The sequence below is a fragment of the Eretmochelys imbricata genome, chromosome 22 (assembly GCF_965152235.1).
Source record: "Eretmochelys imbricata isolate rEreImb1 chromosome 22, rEreImb1.hap1, whole genome shotgun sequence".
Taxonomy (NCBI): domain Eukaryota; kingdom Metazoa; phylum Chordata; order Testudines; family Cheloniidae; genus Eretmochelys; species Eretmochelys imbricata.
Window position 1 is genome coordinate 4,234,012 of NC_135593.1, and position 25,735 is coordinate 4,259,746.

The window sequence follows — 25,735 nt, forward strand, 5'->3', positions numbered from 1 at the left end:
TTCCTTTCGTGATAAGGGACATAAAATAAATTGTAAAAGGTCACACCTAATTGCTTTCCTCACCAGAATTGAGGATTGGTTGAATACAGCAAGTGGGGCAGTACCTGAGCTAAGATGGTTAACATGTGAGAGACAGATATTAAACATTGGTAAAGCATCTTTTTGTATCCTGAGTGGCCCATCTCTTAAAGAATGCAGAGAGTCCCCCAAACCCTACTGAGTGTGTGAGTAATTGGATAAAACTGGTTTGGAAGGTAGGGTGGCAACCCTGGATTGTGGTTGGGGTACCCTATCTATCTCTCTGGACTTGATAGCAGGGGCTGACTCTGATAAGAGACTGTCAGACAGAACAGGTCTTGCTTTTTAGACATCTTTTTTTTTCTCTGACTCAACTGAGAATGTCATATCTAGTTCAGCTAGATAGGTTAAGCTAACCATTGCTTTTGTTTTAACTCCATTTTCTCTTGGCTTTTAATAAATCTTGTTTTTGTTACAAATACTCTGGTATCAGTAATTTCACATGCCTGAATGTCCTAATCAAGTTCCCGGACTGGAGAAAAAGGACATGAGAAAAATCCTGTAACACATTTTATTTAGTAGGATTTGGAAATCTAATCCTAGGTATGTTATGACCATATCTCAGATGGGGGGTACACGGTAGACTGCATTATTTGGAAAGGCATACGCAGTCTAAAAAGTTTTGAAAAGCACTGTCCTAGGGCATCTCATCACTTGCTTGTAAATAGTTTGATTTTTTTCCTGGTTTGACAGGAAGAAAGAGTTATTACAGGGGATTTATGCAATGGGTTTCAACAGACCATCCAAGATACAGGAGACAGCGCTTCCTATGATGCTAGCTGACCCGTGAGTACTTTCAAAGCAAGGTGTAAAACATGCTATTTGCATTTGTTCATTATTTTCATATCTCTGCCATTCTGGTCATAGGCGTAGTTTGATCTGGGGGAGCAGGGCCTGGCAGAGCAGGGCCAGCTCTACACGGAGGGGCCCAAAGAGAGAGTGCCACCTGCACCCCCGACTCACCTCAGCAGTCCACCTAGCCTGTCTGGGTTTGGGGAGGGGTAGGGTGCAATCAAGAATTATAAGTCAAAGTGCGGGGGCAGCTCAAAAAGTTTGCAAACAGCTCAGGGAACAGGCAGAGGATAGCCCAGAAGGGCCCCCCCACCCCATGGTCGATGTTCCCAGAGGGCTCTTCCAGCCCCGCAGCTGGGTCCCCCTGCCCAGGCAGCTCTTACCAACTGTATGAGCAGTCAAAGGGGGCCGGGAGCTGAGGAGCACCAGCAGGAGGAGGAGGAAGGGGGAGCTTCCATGGCACCAGCCAGAGCAGCAGCCACCCTGCACTGCCTGGCTCTAACCCCACTCCAGGTTGGAGGTGGGAAGCATCGGAGAGGTGTGTGTGGAGCTGCCCTGCTCTACTTATGGCATTGCAGTTAGGGGAGCAGCAAGCCCCTCATGTCTTCTCCAGACTCTTTCCATGCTCCTGGTTCTCCTTCTCTCTGGCTGATCGTACCTGCAATGCTTAATCTCCTTCCATAACTCCTTATGTCTTGGTGTGACATTGCCCTCCCGCAAATTGCAAGCCTTGGGCGCCACATGTGGGGGGCAGATTTTTGCCTTCCATTTGGCCCTGCTCCCTCCCCAGGCAAGCCCTGCTGTGTGCGACAGGCCCAATCCCCCCTAGGGGAGCGCGGAGGAATGTTGGGCGGGGATGGGGGAGCAGTGACACCAGGTGCTCTATGCATCCAGGTCAGCTTCCCCATGTGGGCTGCCTGCACAGCCTGGCCCCACAGCAGCAATATCCCCTTGGACACAGCCCCTCCTTGTAGCCTGTGCTACAGTCCTCCTGGTACACAGCCCCTACTTACCCGCTGCCTGTACCTGGAGTTACACCTAGGGAGTCTGGGTGCAGGGGGGGTTCCAGATGAAGAGGGTGTGGGTTCAGGTTCAGGGGAGTCAGTGGGGAGGTTCTGGGTGCAGGGGTGAGTCTTGGCAGGGCAATCTGGGTATGAGGTGGATCTGAATGCATGGGGGTTGGGCTGATGGGAGAGCAGCTCCTGATACAATGACCTCTCCTCCCCCCCTCCCCCACAGCTGAGGAACAAGGGAGCAAGAAGCAGGGGGGAGGTGCGGCGCTTCCTGCAGCCAGAGCGATTTCTGGGGGTGGGTCTGACCCAGCCCTGGCCACTCCTTGTAGGGGAAGAGGAAGTCCTGTCCTCCCCAGCCCAGTCAGGACTAGTAGCTGAGCGTGGCACAGGGTAGGAGCCACTGGCCGAGCCATCCTCAGCCCCTCTCTCCCAGTGATTTACCTCTCGGCTGGCTGCTCAGGGCGCCGGAAACAACGCACTCGCACTGTAGGGGACTTCCCTGTCAGAAAGTTACTTTTCTGCGGGAAAGCAAAGATGTTGGCGGGGGACATGAATTCAGCAAACACGCAGTGGCACAGAATTCCACCAGGAGTAGCCATCAACCTTCCACTGGCTTCCTGTCTCTTATAATATCCAGTTTGAGATACTCGTCCTTTCTTTCAGATCCTGCATAATCTCCTATTCACCTGCATCTCTGTTCTGACTTCCTCCTGTACTTATTCCTCTGTTTCCCACATGTTGTTTTGTGCTTTGTGTTGTGCTGCGTGTACCTCAGACACTTTTCCTGTCATCTTCTTTCTGTTCTTATAATCTACCTCTTGAGGCAATCCCTTTTTAAATATAACCTCCCAAGTGCACACATCCTCTCTGTTTGGAGAACACCATGCACACTTACAACACTACAGATGTTTTTGCAATTATAAAACCTACACACAACTGAGTAAATTCTTATTGTTTTGCAGACCCCAAAATCTTATAGCACAGAGCCAGTCAGGGACAGGAAAAACTGCAGCTTTTGTCTTGGCCATGCTGAGCAGAGTTAATGGTGCTGAGAAATTCCCCCAGGTAATACTGGTAGAAGGTTAAGGTTATCTGGGAGGAATAGCAATATATTGTCTTTCTTAAAGGGAAACTGCTTAAAGTCACAGTTTGAATGTGTTGCTACTGTTACTTGCACCATCTATGGTCACTGTAGTGGGAAAGTTAAATGACTTTTCTTTTCCATTTTCTTCGTGTGACCGCACTTTGTGTATATTATTTTTCACTGCTTCATCCATGTAGTCAGTTTCCCCTGTTTGTTTGGGCCTGTCATGCAATTACAGGGGACAAACTTTTTCTTAAAAACAGGAAGATATGATTGTGATGGGTTAGTCATAGAGATCCCCTTGGGACTGTCACCTCACGTGCTGAAATTACCTCTGAGCTCGTTTTCCCTGTCAGCTTGGGACTCCAGAACCCTGTCTTGTTGAGCTAGACATGCTAGCCTGCTGCAACACAGACCCAGGATCTGGTCCATGCCCCCAAAGCTGCAGATTTAACTGAAAATGGCTCAGCAAGTTGCCTGCCTCCAGCTCCCAATGGGATCCAAACCCCAAATAAATCCATTTTACTCTGTATAAAGCTTATACAGGGTAAATTCATAAATTGGCTGCCCTCTATAACGCTGATAGAGAGAGATACACAGCTGTTTGCTCCCCCCGGTATTAATCACTTACTCTGGGTTTATTAATAAACAAAAGTGATTTTATTAAGTATAAAAAGTAGGATTTAAGTGGCTTAAAGTAATAACAGACAGAACAAAGTAAGTCACCAAGCAAAATAAAGCAAAAACATGCAAGTCTAAGCCTAATATATTAAGAATCTGATTACAGGTAATATCTCGCCCTCAGAGATGTTCCAATAAGCTTCTTTCACAGACTAGACTCCTTTCTTGTCTGAGCCCAATCCTTCCCCTGGTACAGTCCTTGTTAGTTCTAGCAGACACCTGAGGTGGTAAGCAGGGGCTTTCTCATGACTAGCAGCCTCCTTTCTCCTGCTCCACCCCCTTGTATAGCTTTGGCACAAGGTGGGAATCTTTTGTCTCTCTGGGTCCCGACCCCTCCTTCTGACCCCCACGTACACAGGAAGGTTTGCAAATAAACAGAGCCACTTACAATCAATTGTCTTAGTCAATGGGAGCCATCAAGATTCTAAACCACCATTAATGGCCCACACTTTGCATAATTACAATAGGACCTCAGAGTTATACTTCATATTTCTAGCCTCAGATACAAAAACGATACATGCATACAAATAGGAGGAATATATTCAGTAGGTTATCACCTTTGTTATAATACCTTACAAGAGACCTTTTGCATAAAGCGTGTTCCAGTTACATCATATTCACACTCTTAAGCATATTTCCATCAAACATATGGAGTGCAACGTCACAATGATTGTAAAACCCTATGGTAGAGGGTGACCCAGGGCAGCCTATGTACTTGAAATTACTTTTAACTCCATTTTTTAAAAATGAATTCGGTTTCATGTTGAGTGTTTTTTTATTTTCTTTTTACGTTTTGTGATGCTGCTATATTTGCTATATGCCAGCACTTCCAGTCTAACCCCTGTCCTTTATGCTGGGTATCTTGGTTGTGCAGTCGCTTTGGAACTTGATATATAGGCTGTTGGTTTGGATGCGCTTTGTCACAGAAATGTGTTTACATCTTAAGTTGTTTGCATTATAGAGCAGAAACCTGTTGAATGGTTTCAGATTAATTTTGAAAGCTCCATCTAAAAGTATAATTTACAAAAATAGCATGCACGTTTACTAATTGTGGCTTTAGACCAGGTTTGAATACTTTGCATTTAAGTTTTGAGAAATCAGAGAGATTTGAAGAGCAATTACTGTGAGTTCATGATAGTTCTTTTCTGTAGCTTATTTTACAATTAAAGTTCTTGTTCACACGAATATTCTTACTGGCTCAAGTGTCGCTATTGAGTTCTTCCTCACGTCCGTTCCATATTAGGTGTGTGCGCTCACTACATGCACCGGTGCTGGAAGCTTTTCCCCCAGTGGTATCCATAGGGGACCGGCTCTGGTGCCCCCTAGAGAGGCGCACACATGCCGTGGTATAAGGGGCGCTGCCGGCACCCTCCCACACACACCCTCAGTTCCTTCTTGCCGCCAGTGACGGTGCTGGAACGTCTGCCGCTTCAGCTAGATTTCGCTTTGTTCAATGTTTTTCCCGAACGTTTTCCTGTAAAATAGTTGTGTATATAGTTCCCTTAGTATTTAGTTTTAGTTAGTTGGTCTTGGACGGGACTCAGCCTAGGGACGGGGCATGTTCTGGTCCCCAGACTTTAAGTCATGTGATCGTTGTAAGCAGCCTGTGTCCATCAGCGACCCACACGTTAGTTGTTTAAGGTGTCTAGGCCAGCGTTTCTCAAATGCGGCCACCAGGGGCTTTTCTTGCGGCCACAGCCTCCTGGGCAGTTATTTGGAGGAGGTGGGTGGGCAAAGCAGTGGCCCCTCCACAGGGGCCACCAGCAGTGGTTGGGCCTTCTCCCTCTCTGGAGATACACAAGCTGGAGGAGCAGGCAGTCGCTGAGTTCTCCACATTCTGGGGGTGGTGCCATTGGACTTCAGTCCTGGGGTGGCAGACGGCAGGTTCCAACCACGGGATTTCGGGCTCTGTCTCCAGGTCCTATCCCTTGGGTGTGGAACTTTGGGCTCTGTTTCCTGGCTGCAAGGTGGTGGGCTCTGGCCCTTGAGCTCACCTCTTCCCCCTCCCCCTCCCCCAGCCCCACACACGCACACATTACCTCTGGCCCCCGCTGCCTCCTCCAGTCCCCATTGCTCCTGGCTCTCACTGCCTCTGTAGCCACCTCCCCATCCAGGGCTTAATTTGGCCCCAGGCTTACTGGGGCTGAGTAAGTCTGCTGTGAAAGGTGATGTTTGTATGCTTGTTAATATTACTTTTCAAAGCAGACTTACTTATCGCTAGCAAGTCTTAAACACACACGCCCAAAAAAGCAAAAGAAACAACAAGAAAAAAGACAAGAACGTTCAAAGCACCTTATTTGTGTTGCTATTCTGTTAAGGTTCAGTAAACAATAGACAACTGTACATTTATTTTTGAGTCTGCAAAAAAATCCACAAGCTAAATAGATAAATTACAATGATTTGGAGATGTATGTGTGCATATTTATTTGTTTTTCCTAAAGTTAATTAAGTATTTTAGGAAAAATTGTCAGAGTGGCCACCAGCAAGAGTTGGTGGCCGCATTCTGAGGCCACCAAAAAATTTGTTGTGGGAACCCCTGTTCTAGGCGAAGGACACATAAGCAACAAGTGTCGCATCTGTAAATCTTTAAACCCCGAACAAAAATGGAGAGAGACAGATGTCTCAGGGCACTCCTGATGGAATCGGTGCTGACCCCAGCTCCGGAGCAGAGGTCTGACTTGGCTCCAAGCACTGCAGCATTGGTGCGGAGCGCCCCGCCGGCGCCATCTACAAACTGGCACTGATCCCCTCCTTCCCGGTTCCGGCCAAGAAACCGAAGAGATCTGTGAGGGGAAGATCTCCCACTTCCCGTAAGGGAAGGGAGACGGCTGGAGGAGAGCCAAGACCCGTGTTGGGCAGCTCAACGCCTCTGTCAGGGAGTTGGGCCTCAGCTCAAGTCGAGCGGTCTAGCCCTTCCTGCACCATGCCTGCCACACCGGACATTCGCAAGGGCCTCCATCAACTAGAGGTCCTGTTGACACCGAAGGCCCCGCAGGCAGCGCAGGAAATCCTGATGCTACCAGTGCTGCCAGCTCCAGCAGTACCCTGGTCCAGGGGTAAACCTGCCTTGGGACCTCCCCGTGTGTCCCCACCTCGGTGGCACCACTCCCCATCATGGGGGACATCCCGCCAGTGCTTGCCCGCATGGAGCCGTCATGCCTCGGAAGTAGGGAGGCAGGCTCAGCGAAGCCCTCTTTGGTCTCCAGACCCTGGGCACCGACAGTGGGATTCAAGGTGTGGCTCATCAGTGACCTGGCGCAGACCTATGGAGGCACGATTCCCTCGGCATGAGCATTGAGATCAGTCCTTCGTGTCTTCAACGCATTGGTACCGATCATGTGACTGAGCGGAGCCACCAGTCACCAACCCATCGACACCTGTCGCCGAGACACGGATCCCCACGGTTGGGGAGATCCTCCCGACGATTGGCCTGCTCTAGGTCCTGGTACCAGTTGAGCAGCGTGAGACGTAGATCGCTGGATTACCGATGCCAATCCGCTGAACGCTCCCAAGGTCCTGCATGAGGGACTCGTCTGTATCGGACAGGTTTACATCAAGATATAGTGGCCGGCATCGCACAGAAGAGGGCTGCCAGTCCACCCAATCGTGGTCACTTCATAGCAACCGCTCTGGTTACGACTCCGGTGCTGAGCAGGAGTCCTTGACAGCAGGACAAGCACCGGCGGTATTGTCTACGTCATCAGCCCTGCAACCGATGCCAAGGCTAGTGGCTGGCGGCATGGTACCCTTGTGGGTTTACCCAGCATTCACAGGCTGCCCGGTCGGTGGTGGGCGCCTTGGATATGCCATTGGCCACAGCATCCCACTCTCCTCCAGAGGTGGAGGCCCACCCCCGCCCCCCAGGCCCATGAGGACCCAGGGGAGTACCTGGTCGGACCACCAGGGGATGTGGTAGATCCCTTGGCTCCAGCTTCGTCCTCATCGTCGCCGGTCAAAGCTATTATGGGTCCCCCTCACCCTGTTCCACACGATGACGCCAAGGCTCTTCAGGAGCTATTGAAGCTGGTCGTCTCTAACCTGGAGCTCCAGGCAGAGGAACTAGAGGAGCCATTGGACTCCCTGTTTGAGATCTTTTGTTGTATGACACCCGCTAGGGTGGCTTTACCCCTATATGAGGGGGTATTGAAAATTATTAATGCCTTATGGCAAACCCCATCCTCCCTGCTCTCCATTTCTAAAAGGGCTGAGTGCAATTACTTTGTGCCAGCTAAGGGCCATGGATATCGCTACACTCACCCGGCCCCAAACTCCCTCGTAGTTGAGGCGGTTAATCAGAGGGAGAGGCAGGGAGGCTACATCCAAAAATAAAGACTGGATCTGTTTGGGCAGAAAATGTATTCATCTTCCAGCCTTCAGTTGAGAGTGGCCAACCACCAAGACCTACTTGGACGCTACAACTATAACGTGGCACATCATGGCCAAATTCGAGGCCTTACTTCCCGAAGTGTCCAGGAGAGAATTCCGGGTGATCCTCGAGGAGGGCACGGCTATGGCCAGAGCAGCCTTCCAGGCAGCTTCAGAAACGGTGGACTCTGTGGCTCGCACCATGGCCTCGGCCATCTCCATGCAGTGAGCATCCTGGCTGCTCCTCTCCGGCCTGTTGACTGAGGCTCAGCAGTCAATGTAGGACCTCCCCTTTGACGTCCAGGTCCTATTTGCAGAACAGACCAACAGTAAGCTGCATGGGCTAAAAGGCTCCTGAGAACTCTAGGGCTATACGTCCCCAGTCCAACCCATAAACGGTTCAAACTGCAGCCATCTCAGGGCCAAGGGAGGCAACCCCGGCACGAGCCGCCCCACAAAAAGACAAGGGGCTACAAACACCACCTGCGCCACCACTCTCTCTGCCCAATCGGGCTCAACCTGCAATAAGCAGGGGGGCAAGCGAGCATTTTGAGGGTGTGCCCGAGGGTGATCTACTGGCCTATACCCAGGATCCATCTTTCCCGCCTTTCTCAAACCACCTTTCATTCTTCCTCCCGGCATGGACCACCGTAACTTCGGTTTGCTGGGTCCTCAATACAGTGGCGCAGGGTTATACCCTCCAGTTTTCTCCCCCACACCCCCTTCCCCATTCCTCTTCAGGGACCCCTCTCATGAGTCTCCTCATGCAGGTGGTAGAGGGACTGCTGCAGTTGGCTGTGGTGGAAGAGGTTCCTTATGAGCACAGGAACAAGGGGTTCTATTCCCGGTACTTTTTAATCCCAAAGGTCAAGGGCAGTCTGCGGCCCATTCTGAACCTGCAAGACCTCACCAAATACCTAAAGAAATTGAAGTTCCGCATGGTCTCCTTCGCCTCATCCCCTCCCTGGATCCGGGAGACTGGTGTGCTGTCCTCAACTTGAAGGACGCATATTTCCACATAACGATCTTTCAAGGTCACAGACGCTTCCTACAATTCGCGGTGGGACGTGACCACTATCAGTTTGTGGTCCTCCCATTCGGCCTTGCAACAGCACCGAGGATGTTTACCACGTGCATGTCGGTAGTAGCCACTTACCTCTGATGTCAGGGCATCCAGATCTAGCCATATCTCGACGACTGGCTCGTCAAAGGCTGCTCCACATCCCAGTCCAAAGGGATGTTGCGGTGCTGCAGGCCATGTGCCAATCCTTGGGCCTGCTGGTAAATGATAATAAGTTGACGTTAGTTCCGATGCAGAGGGTAGAATTCATGGGGGCGGTACTCGACTCCACCTGCGCCAGTATGTTTTTGCCGCAGGAGAGGTTCCAAGTGTTGGTGGACCTTATCCCGGGAGTCTTTTTCTGCACAAGGACAGCTGCATTGGTTTGTTTCTTCCTGATATGATATCTAGAATTTTTATTGTGTTCATTATTTCCTTCTCTAGTTTCTAGTCTCCTTTCCCCCTAACATTTCTCACTGCTGCTACCATCAGTGCAGCTGAGTCCAAAATGGTTGATGCTTGTGCGACCTTGCGAGACTCCCATAGGATGGGATGGTAGTTTAATGTATTTATTTTATTGCACTGATTTTTACTAAGTGCTGCATCAGTTGCACAACACCTTCCATTTCATTCGCTTAATCTGATTTAAAACAATGCAGCTTATAGATTGCTTCTATATCTGCTGCTGTATAATGTCTTTCTCACTTCTCTATCTGAAAGTGCCTCTGTTTAGCTCCGACCTATGAGCTGGCTGTGCAGACTGGACAAGTGGTTGAGAAGATGGGAAAACTTTGTGTCAACATCAGAGTTACATATGCTGTCCGAGGGAATAGAAGTATGTGTGATTCACTTTTCTCAGTAGATGTGGGAATAGTCAATGTTAGTGTTGGTATCATGTAACATTTATATTCTAGAGGCCCCAGTCAAGACAGAGGATCCCATTTTTACTCCTGAGGGAATTCTGTGCCAGAAATATAAAAATTCTACACACAGTATTTTAAAATTCTACAAATTTAATTTGTCAATAAATAAATGTGGAGGTTCCAGCATAGCAGTGGGCAGCACAGGCCACTGACTGCATGTAGATGGGAGATCACCCTGCAGACTCCCCCTACCCCCCCACACACTTTTGAGATAAAGGCTAATTTAACTTTTCCATCTCTCAGTTCCAAGAGGTACCAAGGTTGAAGAACAGATAATAATTGGAACCCCAGGGACTGTGCTAGACTGGTGTTTCAAATTGAGGCTGCTGGATGTAAAGAAGATCTCGGTGTTTGTGCTGGATGAAGCGGATGTTATGATTGACACACAGGGCTTCTTAGACCAGAGTGTTCGCATTCAGAGGTAATTCTGAATGCTGAAGGCAGAGTAAAAAGTGGTTTAGTCTTCAAAATTCTCAGTTCTAACTTGCAAATCAGTTTATATCTCTGAGTAATAGTTTTAGCTAAACCACCTCTGAAAAAACTCTACATAAAATACTGTCCTAGTCAGATGTACTTGAAGGGGAAGCTAGAGAAAAGCCTCCTTAAAGCATGACTTAAAAAGTGGTTGAGTCTACCTTCCTTATTTATACGCGCTTCCTATGGAGGTGGCTTCAGATTTGGTACTTTCAGAGCATTTGGTCAAAAGGAAATTGGAAAAAAAAATTGGCTTCTCAATAAACTTGTTTAAAGTTGTGTTTAAAATCAGCCTGGAACCCTCCAAATTCTCTTACAGTTGAGATGATGAATTCCTTTGAATGTTAAAGGAAAGAGTGCTGGAAATTTCCCATTTCATGAACCTTTGACTTGGAAGCCTACATGAGCACTACTGTTTTATCTCCTGTTCTTATAAACTTGATCTAAAATTAACATTGCTTTATGTGCATTATCAGTCCCCCCATCTCCCTCAGATTTGAGAGCTTGAGCTACAACCCATGCCACAGTTTCAAAGCAACATTCACACCATTATTTTTAGTGTGCTAACCTGAGCCCTGCTAACACAAGTCAGTGGACCCAGGCTGGGAGGCTTGCTGCCACATGCAGTGTAGACATACCCTAAGAGCTTGTTAACATTACAGCAGGGCTCTTATGATCTGTTCTGTTGATGGATCTCTGGTTCTTCCATGTAACTTGATTGCGTGGAAATATCACACTGTGATAAACCACTTGTCACCTTAGACGATCCCTGGAATGGATGGAAAAAATTCTTAATCATAAGGAAAGGAGGGTTGGCACAGGAATGTGAAGGTATTGTGGCTTGAGGCTGTTATCCGACGATAACACCGCACAATTTACTAGCCTTTCTCTTCTAGAGCATTATCACAGGATTGTCAGATGCTCCTCTTCTCAGCAACCTTTGAGGATGCCGTTTTGCGGTTTGCTGAGCAGATCATCCCTGACCCCAACATAATTAAACTCCGCCGAGAGGAGATGACCTTGACCAATATCAGGCAGTACTACTTTTTGTGTGAGAATAAACAAGATAAATACAAGGCCCTGTGCAATATCTATGGGAGCATCACTGTTGGCCAGGCTATCATCTTCTGTCAGGTAAAGCTCTCCTGTCGCTGTTACTCATGCAGTAAAAGAGCCAGATTACTGTTTTCAGAGAAATTACAGTAAAAAATGACCCATCTTTCAATGCTGATATCAACAGAATAAGGAGTTTTCTTATGGGCAATGCAAGAGGGCTTTTATCAGTGGGATATAATTTGAGGAATACTGCTCAATATGTGTTCCTGTACACTACACACACCCTTCCTCCAGACTCCTACAACTCTGCCCACCATGACTCCTCTTACTTTTAAGGGATGTCTACACCAAGCTGGGAATTACTCCTCCAGCTGCAGGTAGACAGAATGCACTGTCTTTGATTGAGCTAGTACACTAAAAGCACTGTGGCCGCAGCAGCTCAGGCTAGCTGCCCAGGTACAATCCCATCTGAGACCTTGGGTACATGCTCAGGTAGCTAGCCAAAGCCATTTGTGCTGCTGTGGCCACACTGCTATTTTTAGCACACTAGCTGAATCAAAGCTTGCACAGGTCTGTCTACCCGAGCAGGGATTTACATCGACCAGCTGCAGTGTAGATGTACCCTGATGCTTTTATGTGTTCTGTACTTAAAAGATTATCAGGAGTCCCAGTTGCATCTTTGCTGGGTTCTTGTGTGACTTCTACATCAATTTGCTGTATGCTTCGGTATGCAGTGGACTCTTTGGTACCACGTATCTCACTCTTGAGTATCTGGGATTTGCAATGCCCAAGATCGCATTGCATGCTAGAACATGAAACAATTCAATTGAGAGGTGCCGTGCATGGGCTCACCACAGAGGCAGCTGGGCTCCTAAGCTTATAATTGAAGAGAGGGAAGCGGTGGCAGGCAATGGAGCCCAGAACCACCACAGGCTGTTCAGGCTTGCTCGGTGGCTGACCTGGGTCAGACCTTTTATAGAATGTTTGTTCAGTTTCACTCCTGACTGTAGTAATCTTTCAAAAATAGTATTATTTTACATCTCTCCCAGCAGTAGATGAAGCATATTACTCTGGATTCCACAAAGACACTTACAATTAACAGGTTTCAGAGTAACAGCCGTGTTAGTCTGTATTCGCAAAAAGAAAAGGAGAACTTGTGGCACCTTAGAGACTAACCAATTTATTTGAGCATAAGCTTTTGTGAGCTACAGCTCACTTCATCGGAGTGAGCTGTAGCTCACGAAAGCTTATGCTCAAATAAATTGGTTAGTCTCTAAGGTGCCACAAGTACTCCTTTTCTACTTACAATTAAGCCACATTATATAGCTGTTTTTTATTGGTACCCAGTTCTTTATTCTGAGCATACATATCTTAAACATGGTTTCTCACTATACTTCATGTTTAGGGCCTTACCAAATTCATGGCCATGAAAAAAGCGTCATGGAGCATGAAATCTGGCCTTTTGTGTGCTTTTGCCCTAAACTATACAGATTTCACGGGGGAGACTAGCGTTTCTCATATTGGGGGTCCTGACCCAAAAGAGAGTTGTGGGGGGGGGGTCACAAGGTTATTTTAGGGGGATCGCGGTATTGCCACCCTTACTTCTGTGCTGCCTTTGGAGCTGAGCAGCTGGAGAGCGGTGGCTGTTGGCCGGGCGGCCCAGCTCTGAAGGCAGCGCCCTGCCAGCAGCAGACCAGAAGTAAGGGTGGCAACACCGTGCCACACCATCCTTACTTCCATGCTGCTGCTGCTGCTACTGGTGGCAGCTCAGCCCTCAGAGCTGGGCTCCCGGCCAGCAGCTGCCGCTCTCCAGCTGCCCAGCTCTGAAGGCAGCGCTGCCCCCAACAGCAGCGCAGAAGTAAGGGTAGCAGAACCACAACCCCCCCCGCAATAACCTTGCAACCCCCCCCCCCCCCACACACACACACAACTCCTTTTTGGGTTAGGGCCCCTACAATTACAACACCATGAAATTTCAGATTTAAATAGCTGAAATAGTGGAATTTATGACTCTTAAAATCCTATGACCATGAAATTGCCCAAAATGGGCCATGAGTTTGGTAGGGCCCTATTCGTGTTCTTACTCTAGGATCCAACAGGCCATGTGCACTTACTCTCAAAGTTCTCTGGTTTAGAGCAATCAACTGAATTTCACCCTTTGTGTTCATGAACATTGGGAATGCTGAGTCACTCGCTCTGTCAGACTACACTGTCCCAACCTGTGTTCTGAAAGGGCTGGATGAATTGTCATTAGCCTCTCTAGTTTCCTGCCCCTTATTACATTTGGTGCCAATTGACTTTTCCCACCCTGGCTCTCTGCCAACACACACATTATTACATTAGGTATACTGAGAGGTTACAGATAAGTCAGAGCCCCCCAGCAGGATTCCGTTACACCAACTGCTCTTTGTCTATTTCACCTGCTGTTGTTGGCCCAATTTGTTGTCCTTTTGGAGTCCTGACCTATATTGTGTTGTCAGGAAACCTATCATCAGCTCCTAACCAGTTTCTTCCTCCAGGCTCCTGTGTAAGACTGGCTGCGCCCAGCTCTCACAGCAGATCCCAGAGAAAATCTTTCCCTCCCTGGTTTTGGTGAAAGGGGAAGAGACTAGAAAACCAGCTGGAAACCTGCATAAAAGAACTAAAGGAAACAAACAGAAATGAGGCTTTTAATCTTTGTGTTTTCTAAATTCAACTACTTAATGTTGTAGTATTAAAAAAAAAAAAAAAAAAAAAAACCACCAACCTCTGTATAGGGCAATTTTGATGATCAAACACTTCAGGTTGTTTAAATGTAATGCAGTGACGTGTGTGTGTGTGTGCATGCATGTACACAAGAATCCAAGACACAATTTCTTTATTGGAACTTTAGTTCTCTAATCTACTGTATTTAAAGGCGAGGGTTCAGAATTTCACCGTATTAACCACTTAGCACCAGCTGAATACATCCTGTTTAAGTGGAATTCATGCTAGTTCTGTCTTGGCTAAACAGTAGGCCACTACCATTCCCTTGTATTCAGCTAAATCTTTCCTGAAGCCATCCTAATTCAATTTGTCTCCGTTTGGTCTATAGATGTGGTCCATAGCTTTAACTAATTTTTTGTTTTCCAGCTGGTTTCAGTGTAACCACTTTTGCTCTTTTTAGGAACAGAAATAGCCTTAGAGCAAAATCCATGGACATCTCCCTATATCCAGTATTTCTCAAATAGTGGGGTCTGAGTGAGCTCCCAGAAAAATTGATGGTGTGCTAGTGGGACTTGGACTGTGAGCCTGCAGGTTCTGCCTGTGAAGAGCCAGCCAGACGCTCCTCTGAAATGCCATAAAGAAAAGGAATAACGTATTTTAGGGAATACATAAGATGGTTACAAGTGATTGAAAGGGGAGGGAATATGGTTACACCCAAGGAGATTTTATCTCATGTACTTACTTCCTGCATTTGTTTTTAGACTCGTAGAAATGCCAAATGGTTATCGCTGGAACTGACTCAGGATGGGCACAAAGTGTCTGTCCTGAGTGGGGAGCTGACAGTTGAGCAACGGGCAGCTGTAATCCAAAGGTTTCGTGATGGAAAAGAGAAGGTCCTTATCACAACTAATGTCTGTGCTAGAGGTATCGTCTTTAGCTAATCCATTTGTTTCTCAATGTATTACAGTACTGAGAGCTTTGTTTTTCCAGATGGGGGGCGCACAGGGCATGCAAGCTTCTTATTGTTCCTGCATTACGTAATCCTTTCATGCTTTCCACCTCCACCACACACACCGAAAACCCACTGTGGAGTGCAGAAGATGATGACAGCTGCTTGGAATCCTGTAATCTCTCACATATCGAGACCTCCTCATAAGCTTTTCTACTACACTGTTGTCACACACAGTGTTGGAGTTCAGTGGTCAATTTGTGGGCTTTTGTGGATTTCTAGATGTAAATTCAAGGAGTGTTTGGCAGAGCCGATGCTGATTCCTATAGCTTGCAGAAATAACACCAGACTGATTTCTTATTCCAGCCAGCTCAAATTAAGAATTGTAATTCTGTGTATAACCCCTTTGTATACAGCTCAGTGCCTGCTTCTCAGGATGGTGTTGCTTGTAGTGACTTTGAAGCCTTATCTACACTAGCAAACACTTTATAGCCATAATTCACAGCTGGTACCACACAGTGGTATAAACACCTGAGTCCTGTTTACACTACATCTTCCACCAATGGTGAATTACAGTTGTGAAATTGCTAATGTAGACAGTCAAAATCGGCATGTTTTACAATTGCCCGTCGGAAAAGTCAGTCACAACAAATATGGTATTCTGAGGTAAAGGCAGATTTCCTTCAGTAAACTGATCCTTTGGGTAGAGTTTTTCATCCACAAAAATCCATTGAGATGGTGTTGTGTGTAAAAATACAGAATATGCACCTGTTAAACTAAAAGCCCTTATTAGAATGTTGTTAAAAAAAAAATATTTGAAAGTCAGGGAGTTCAAAGTTGAAATTCCATAAACATCTTAACTCTGTTTTCATACTCAACCCCACTGTGTATAATCTTTATAGCAATACAGAGAAGTTTTCCTGGTTTTGTTTTAAAGTAGTTTAACATTTTAAAATGACCAATGAAAAAAGTAATGTGATGTGTATGTATGTCAGCTGCCCTTGTCCCCCCTGGAATGGTAAGGGTCAGTAGGGTCTGCAAACAGTGTTTATGGCCTGGATGGGGTCAGGGTAAGTACTTAGCTTTAGCTTTTACGTGAGTGCCAGGATTGCAGACATGCATAAAAAAGATGCTTGATTATAGTAGTTCTTGTCTGTATAGTGAAGTGGCCAACTTAAATTGCCATTTCTGGCCTGTAATGGAATGGTTACTAGAGGTGGAGGGTGCTTGTGAATTCAAGCTACAAGTAAAATGTGAAAATGTGGTGGTTTTTAGTAAGTAAAACTCATTTATTCTTGTCTGAATATCGATGACCTCGTAGGATAATTTTCAGAAGCCTTCTTGATCCATTGCTAGCTGTCAACACTCAGCAGCTGATTTTCCAGTAATCTGCCGCCTTCCATCTTTCCATCTCCTCGCTTGTCATCCTCTACTACAATGACCTGTCACCATTCCTGCCGTGACAGTTTGCTCAAGGTTATTTCCATCTCTGTGCCTGAAGTGACCAGAGTACGTAAGTTTGTGCCTGTTGACTTCTTACAACACGGTCTTATTCTCCCCAGTAATGCTGCTAATGTAAGCATTCATCTAATTTTCTGTCCAGGAGATACTCGAGTCTTTGTCAGCAGCACTACATTTCTAAGGCTTCAATTTTCTTCTTGTTAGCAGTATTAGTTTCTAATGATTCACCTCCATAGTTTGCTACTGAGAAAATTAAGCTTTTCACCAGTTGAACCTTTGTACATTTCATGATGCCATGGTTTTTCACATATTCATGAGGGAGGCTTGGCTTAGCGAGTCATTCCTAATCTTCTGATTTCTTTGGAATTCTTTCTCTGGTTGGATATGTATGATCCCAGATAACTGAATTCATCTACTTCCTCTACAACTTGACTGACAGTTGTGTCTGCTTGTATCCTGGTTTTGTTAATCATGTTTTGCGTATTCAGGGATCGTCCCTATTCCTCACTAACTGTCCTTTGCAGACGCCAACAATCATTGCGTTCCATCAACAGTTGCACCAAAGAGCGTCATTGTGACCATGGTTTCTGGAGGGGCCTCACTGAGATTGCTCAATCAGGACAAACTTCAAAGAATGGGCTAGACGATCCCCAGAATGGTGGTTTATTCTAATAATTACATTCACAAAGCCAGCAGCAAAACAGCTTCTACAACACCTTACTGGTTACCCAGAAGCCAAAAACACAGCTCCCCTAAAGCAATTCAGCCGTGGGCTCCCACCCAGACACCCAAATCAAATATGGTGAGGATTACTTCAAATCTTATTCATCATATATAAAGTTTACTAATCTCAAGAGATCGGACACAATACCCACAAGGTCAATGAATATTTCACATTTTACCCAAGTACATGCTTACAGCCAATTCTTATTACCTAATCTAAGACTTAGTAAAACAAAAAAGAGTTTTTGTGGTTAAAAGATCATTATACATACAGATATGAATGAAGTTCTTAGGTCAGTTTCATAGCAGCGATGGTGAGCTGCTGAGTTGTAAAAAGTTTTTCCAGAATCAGTTGCATAGGTTATAGTCCAATAGGCAGTCCATGTGCAGAGTCTGTTAAAATTTTTCCATGAGAAATTGCAGAAGAATAGGTGAAGAATAATGTACATTGTTGCTTTGAAGTCCGTTCCTATTTCTTCTGTACACACAAGTAATTAGTTGGATTGATTAGCACAGGCAATTAACTATTCAAAGGTTCACAGACAGCTTACTACAAACTTCAAAGAGAAATAAAGACAATGATATTATGCCCAACTTACATCTAAGGGCTTGTCTACACTTACTGGGGGATGGATGAGTGGTGATCGATGCATCGGTGGTTGATTTAGCGGGTCTAGTGAGGACCCACTAAATCAACTGCAGATCGCTCTCCGGTCGATCAAGAAGAGTAGGGGGAGTCGACAGGAGAGCGTCTCCTGTCAACATTGCGTAGCGTGGACCCCACGGTTAGTAGATCTAAGATACCTGAATAGCATAACTCAAATTGCTGTAACTTAAATTACGTAGCTTAGATCGAATTTCCCCTGTAGTGTAGACAAGGCCTGAATGTTGTTAATATTTTTTGATCTCTGAATCAATAGAATATAGTAACAGACAGAAAAGGAAGTTTAGCATCTACAAGCTGATTAGATCACTTTAACATCTAACAAGATATAGTTAAACACAGACAAATACAATTAGTATTTACTTCTAATTCTCTGATAATACAGGTTTGCATTTCAAAGAATTTAGTCTACTTTAACGTGGCTTTGATAACCATCTATAAGAAATGGCCCAGTTTACCATTTCAGTACTTCCCTATTATGTTCTTAAAGATTGATCTTTAGGTCATTTAGCCTGTTGGTTGTTTAACCCTCACTGACTCAGTGTCACAGTCATATCATCAGCGTGTCTAAGGTCAGTTAGGAGGAAATCCCAGCTTCTTCTGCTTTATCAAAACCTTCCAGGGTTTGTCTCATAATAAATTCTGTTACATGTTGAAAAGACTTAGGGACAGAATATATCTTGTTTCACTCCCTGCCCAGTAGAAAACCACTCGCTGTCACCTGTTGCTGTTCATGCTGTGGTCTATTGTTGAGAGTAGGCAGTTGTGATGAGTTCAGTAAGATGCTTTGGAATCCCTGTATCTATCAGTATCCTCTTAGTACTTTCACAGACCTGAAGAAGAACTCTGTGTAGCTCAAAAGCTTGTCTCTCTCACGAATAGAAGTTGGTCTAATAAAAGAGATTATTTCACCAGCCTTGTCTCTAATATACTGGGACTGATAGGACTACAACATTACTCTATAGTATCTTCCAAAGACAGTCCTGTCAGCCAGTATTGGGTACTTTTGAGTAGTCAGTGAAACACATGATCAGTGGGTGAATGTATTCCCTGTGTTTTTTCGATGATGTGATCTGTGTTCACAATTTGATCACGTGTGTCTTGTCCCTCTCTGAATCCATCTTGTGGTGGTAGTTCTGTTTCTATCATTCACTTAATGCAATCCGGATTATGTAGAGCAAAACTTTGCTCGCATGCAAAATCCAAGAGATGATATAAGTGTTACTACACTCTGTTGTATCTCCTTTCTTTGGTAAGGGCAGAATGACTAGACGATGGAAGTCTTTCTGCCAATTTCTAGTCATCCATTCATTGCTGCAAATTTTCCACGTGAGATCAATCCTGCAGTCACCAATCAGACTTGCTGGTATGTCATGTGCCCTGGATGCTTTCCCTGGCTTCATTTTCATTATATATTCACCAATTCCATTTCAGGATTGATTAGAAGTCTTTATTCATTGGACACTTGAGCTCCAGCATTGCTGTATCATTACGTAGTCTATTTGTTCTTTGTCATACTATCAGATGACCTCCATCTGTATATGCATCTGGCATGTTGGGTGTAGATGGTGTTTTGTAATGACCAGGTGATTAGAGCACCAGAATTCAATTAAATGCCTTCCTCTCCTCTAATTTTTGTAAACCCAGACTATTGTTTCCCACTACTTCTTTTTGAGATCTTACACTTCCAACGTTTGCATTCAGGTCCCCCCCATAAGGGAGATATCTTCTGCTTGGTATTTTAATGTCTTTTCAAGCTGTTCATAGAACTCACTGATCACATTGTCATCAGCTGCTTTTGTAGGAGTGCAAACCTGTGTGATTAACATGTTGAATGGGTTGGTTCAAAGAAGAACTGTAATAATTCTGTCACTGATTGGGTTATCTCCAAATACACTTTTATGTCTCCTTAGATTGAAAAAAAAATGGGGTCACGTTTATCTTATTTTCTCAGATCCAGAATAGTAAGTACACTGTGCATTCATCCATCATCATGAAATGACCCCTAGTATTCCCCTACAGCTCCAAGACTCCACATATATCTATCTTGCATTGGGAGCCTGATGGAGGAAATGCCATCAAAAGTTGGAAGAGTTAAATCAGGGAGTTAACCAATGGCAGCCACAAACCAGAGGGAAGGCAGCAGGAAACTACCCTCTGAACTTTCATGGCAGAACAAAGGCAAAGTGCCAATCAATGTGTGGTGCTGGATAGTGAGACTCCCAGGTCAAAAGGTGCAACAGATTATACTAGGGAGGAGGTTCCGGCCATTAAGAGTGCAAGTTACAGTTATGATGGTGCTGTATCAAATCCTCAAGGTAGTACAGTGCCTGATGTTGGCTGAAGGAAAAGTTACCTGAACGTTTTGTAAACAAAATATCAGAGTAGGCATGTAAAATGTGAAGAGCGGATAAGCTCTGACTTCCTCTCTACCTGGAGGGTACTTGAACCCTGCCCCCCCTCCCCCACTTCAGGTCCATGCTCCCACTTCCCCCCCAAGACCCCACCTCCGCTCTGTCTCTTCCCAACCCTGGTCTGCGTCCTCCCCTGAGCGCGCCCCATCCCTGCTCCTCCCCTCCCTCCCAGCACCACCTGCATGCTGCAGAACAGCTGATTGCAGTGTGCAGGAGGTACTGGGAGGGAGAGGGGAGGAGTTGATCAGCAGGGCTTCAGGGCAGGGGGCGTTGGGGGAAGGGAGGAGCTTTGCTGCCAGTGAGTGCTAAGTATCTACTAATTTCTTTCTGTGGGTGCTCCAGTGCTGGAGCACCCATGGAGGAGTATGTATGAAGGGATGCTCATCATTGTTACCAAAGAATTGTAAAGAGGTAAGATAGATATGGTTTTAACTAGGGAGGATTAAATTCTGGGATGGACAAACCAGATGTGGAAGGCAAGAGAGCAAGATCTAGCTGCTCTGGTTGTGTAGACCAGTGCTTCTCAAGCTATCTGTGGGGGACTGGCAATTTTTTTTTTCCCAATGTGCACGCAGACCAGCAGCCGATGGCTCGCGGACCCCACTTTGAGTAGAACTGGTGTAGATGACCCTATGTAGAGAGTTGTATGCCCATTAGTATTTAGAGTACAGGGTGATGTAATGGAAGTAAGTGGTTCATTTTTAGGAATGTAGAAATACAATATGCGGTGTAAGGAAATCAGAGGCACAGAGAGAGGTTGGATACATGTGTGGCAGATGGAACTAATTGCTAGTGGAACCCTAGCTCTATATATCCTGACCATCTAGACTTTAAAACTACAGTGTTCAGCTGAGGTTTTCTTTGTTTAAGGAAGATGTTTTCAACCTTAGCTGTCTTAATTTTTGTTTGGGATTTTCTTGGTGGTTCTCAATTTTGATGAATAGCACAATTGTAATATATCTAAAATATCATGTTGATGCTTGTTTTTATGAAGTTCAAATATTCCTCTAGTCTTTCTGGTGCATAACTGATTCTCTGAAGACTCTAAACTTATGAACTTCACTGCATAATTTGTTGCATTAAAAATTGTATGGATTTTCCTATGCCTGAACAGCTTCCTCCCTCCAGGGATTTACAAGATTTGCCAAATTCATGAGCCAAGTTTCTAAGATCCTTGAAGCAAGCGAAGTTTTGTAGTTCTGCTCATATTTTGCACAGCTCCCAGAGGTGTTAATTTTCAGATACAACTCAAATTATTCACCTCATTAGGGGAAGGAAAAACTTATTTGAACATTGAGGACAAATCCTAAGAAAAAAGCCCCAAACTTGCTGTTTCTAGACCGAGTGATTTGTGAAATACACATCTTTAAAGTTAGATTGCTTGAAGAATGAAAAGCTCACTTGTTTGTTTCATATCCCCAAAATATCTGATTAACTCAAACTTTAAAAAAATCTGAGACACGCAGACAGTTTCAATAAAAATTACAGAGTGGGGAGGTGCAATATGGGGCTTATAATGGGAACTGTCCTACAACTTTAACTATTAAAAAAAACGAGGAGTCTGGTGGCACCTTAAAGACTAACCGATTTAGTTGGGCCTAAGCTTTCGTGGGTAAAACCCACTTCTTCAGATGTGGGGTTTTTTACCCACAAAAGCTTATGCCCAACTAAATCTGTTAGTCTTTAAGGTGCCACTGGACTCCTCATTGTTTCTGTGGATGCAGACTTATACGGCTACTCCTCTGAAACCTTAACTATGGGGTCAGAAAATAAAGCATCACTAACCTGGCACTAAGGGTAGAGTATGGAAATATTACCTGGTCCCACAGCAAGCAGGAAGATCACTCCACCGGCTCAGCGTATCCCAGTCACATGTGCAGAGCCATTGTTTCCATAAGGGTATCCCTGTCTGTGCAGTCTTTACCTCTGGTGGGTAAAGTGGAAAAGCCTCAATTGATGCTTTGCATTGCATCACCTTCGAGTCCAGACCAAGCTGGTTACTTTCATTGTGTGATATCCGCTTATTAATAAGAAAATCACATTTTCTTTAGTATCTGGCTGGTGAATATTGCCCATATGCTCAGGGTTTAGCTGATCGCCATATTTGGGGTCGGGAAGGAATTTTCCTTCAGGGCAGATTGGAAGAGGCCCTGGAGGTTTTTCGCCTTCCTCTGTAGCGTGGAGCACGGGTCACTTGCTTTAGGATTCTCTGCTCCTTGAAGTCTTTAAACCACAATTTGAGGACTTCAATAGCTCAGACATAGGTGAGAGGTTTTTTGCAGGAGTGGGTGGGTGAGATTCTGTGGCCTGCTTGTGCAGGAGGTCAGACTAGGTGATCATAATGGTCCGTTCTGACCTTAGTGTCTATGAATCTATATCAGTTTGATAAATTTTTCTGGTCCCCAAACGTACATGAGTATTGGCCAATATTTTTTTTCAAACCTTTGTCTACTCTACCCTTCTCCGCGCCTCCCCCCAAATTTCCCATTGTAGCTACTTCTGGTTCAGCTCCCTGGTGATAGTAATGGTGGAAGCTCTAATATGGGCAAGATAATCTTGGCCAGCCACTGTCTTGTTTAGACCTGTCCAGAGCGGGGTTAACAAATGCTGGTAGTCATTGGAAGCAGTTGACTGTCAACAGCTAAGCTGAACCAGTGGTAGCAACAGTGGGAAACTTTAGGCAAGGGTTAATGTAGACATAACCTGAGGATCTATGTCTTCTCAAATACAAAAGGTTCTGCTCACACTCTGGGGGTTACCACTTCTCTTCACCCCATTTTTCAAGGTAACTTGCTTCAGATTTTCAGAACATGTTTGAAGAGAGCATATGAATTAGGTAGCCCGCTCCCAGCTGAGTGTCCCTAGCCAACTGTAATAGCTATTCTTGATTCTCTGTGAAGTACTGAGATAACTACATTAGGCAGAAATGAAACTGGACACATTGGTCCTATTGTTTATGGGTTTTAATGGCCAGGGCCTATTTCAGGTGCAATGGCAGGTGCCTTAGGAGTTCAACATTGAATTTGTTTCCCTCTCTCTCTCTCTCTCTCTCTCAGGTATTGATGTGAAACAGGTCACAATTGTTGTGAATTTTAAACTCCCGACAAACCAGTTGCGGTGTCCAGACTTTGAGACCTACCTACACCGCATAGGGCGAACAGGTCGTTTTGGGAAAAAGGGCCTAGCCTTCAACATGGTGGAAAGGCACAACTTGCCACTGCTACAAAGCATCGAAGAGCACTTCAGTGAGTACAGTATCCCCATCAAACCTGCACTGTATGTATAAAGCTTGCAGAAGTTGGCTGTAGTAGCAAAGGGCAAATCACTGATACCATAGTGAACTGTGTATTGTATTACACGCACACAACTGTGTTAAAAGTACATTAGTGAAGGTTGCAAAGTCAAGCACGCAAAAACGAAGAAATGCCAAAATTAGGGTTGCCTGTGGAACCTTGGTCTCTTTGTGCATATGTATTATGATAGTTTTTAATTACACAATTACATACATTTTTACCACAGGACCCTTCCTCATTCAGTGCACGGGTTAGATGGTATTCGTTTAATGAGCAGCTGTTCAGCGTTTTCTCGGTGTTCAGTGTGTGACCCCAGGCTTTACTCTACGCTTGCTCTGAAGATGGAATTATTAATTTCCTCACTATAGCACCTGTGTGCTGTACAAACATTTATTTATTTCACGACTGCCCTGTGCGATGAATGGGGTATTATCCCCATTTTACAGGTAGGGAACTGAGACCGAGAGAGATTAAGGTCAAAGTATCTATTCTTTACATTATGTAGCACTTCATATGTTCGAAGCCCAGTTCCCCTTGACTTCAGTTGCATCTGTGAGTGATCAACCCTTCTGTAATCAGACCCCAGGGCAGTGAAACTCAGCCTACGACTCGCGAGCTGCAAGTAGCTCTTTGTAACGCATAACATTAAAACACTGTGATTTAATTATTAACCAATCAGGATGCTTTTACTAGGTTATTAGCCAATTAAGTTATCAACTTGCACTAAGTTATTAACTTATTTGCTGTCAAAATAATATATATAACTGTTTCCCCTGTATTTCATACTGTTTAAATAGGAATAACACTACAGTAAATGATACAATGAACTCGCACTACTGTGGCTCTTTTTGATAATGTTGATTGCTAATTTGCTCCTGAACCACTGAGGTGTGAGTATCACTGCCCTAGAGGCTCAGATCAGACACCCAGAAAGTGAGGAACACACAGAGTATGTGAAAAGAAAAGGAGTCCTTGTGGCACCTTAGAGACTAACCAATTTATTTGAGCATGAGCTTTCGTGAGCTCATGCTCAAATAAATTGGTTAGTCTAAGGTGCCACAAGGACTCCTTTTCTTTTTGCAAATACAGACTAACACGGCTGTTACTCTGAAACAGAGTATGTGTAAACCACATGCAACCTTAATTTTGGCATTTCCTAACTTTTCAGTGCTTGACTTTGCTGCCTTAATATCCTTTTTAATGTAGGTTTTTGTGTAATTTCCTGGGTTTTTAAAAAAGGAAACGAAAACAAATTCCATCATGTGGAATCTTGGGTCCATTCTAGGCTCCGTTGTGTGCTCCAGTGGGCACAGTCTCTTCTGCCTATTCCTTCAAGCTTGACCCCATCTGCCCCATCCTTTCAAGCCTTTCCCTTCCAAGTCCTGTCTCTTCTCCTAGTCTCATTCTTTGGGCTTCTCATCTCAGTACCGGTCCCTTGCATAGAAGTCCTATTCTCACCCATCCCAATTCCCAGTCCTCTTGCACAGCCTGTCCCACTTCCTCCCAGATCTTCATGTGATCTTTCTCCCCCACCCTGCCTTCCAGTAGTGCTCCCCCATTCCCTTCCTTTGCTTGTTCCCAGTCCTGATCACACTCCCCGAACTCCTTGTCCAATCTGTCTCCCCCAGCCCCAAACTCCCTGCCCAAGTCTCTTTGCCCAGCCAGTCTCAGTTCTGCTATTGCACACTGGTCTTCTCTTCAGATTTGTGTCCTCCCCATTGGTTCCCATTCTTTTTACCCCCCAGATCTGGCTCTTGTCCCCTCTGTGTTGGAATCCAGCAGCTTCCTCCTCTGTGCTGCCTGGGCCCAGCAGGGGGGTCATTGAGATTTTAGGAGGGTGTCATCCTATTAGGTGCCCAGCTCAGAGCTGCAATTGAAGGGAAAGTCCTGCTGAGCCTCAGCTGGAGCATGCCCAGCGTGGACAGATTCTTTGGTGAATTTTGTTATTAAAATTGCACATGCTCAGTAGACTTGGGGTGGGGACTCTCCCTAAGGGTCCCCGATCTGGTTTAACCTGTTC

General features: G+C 45.4%; 1 protein-coding gene across 1 annotated transcript in view; it reads left to right on the forward strand.

The window, feature by feature from the left end:
• DDX25 (DEAD-box helicase 25) overlaps positions 1–25,735 on the forward strand; it is a 46,963-nt gene that overhangs the window by 14,245 nt on the left and 6,983 nt on the right. Inside the window, exons 5-11 of the mRNA XM_077839729.1 lie at positions 772–864; positions 2,846–2,948; positions 9,794–9,908; positions 10,240–10,417; positions 11,367–11,604; positions 14,973–15,135; positions 23,479–23,667. Coding sequence (XP_077695855.1) covers positions 772–864; positions 2,846–2,948; positions 9,794–9,908; positions 10,240–10,417; positions 11,367–11,604; positions 14,973–15,135; positions 23,479–23,667 — 1,079 coding nt within the window. The remainder of the gene's footprint in view (positions 1–771; positions 865–2,845; positions 2,949–9,793; positions 9,909–10,239; positions 10,418–11,366; positions 11,605–14,972; positions 15,136–23,478; positions 23,668–25,735) is intronic.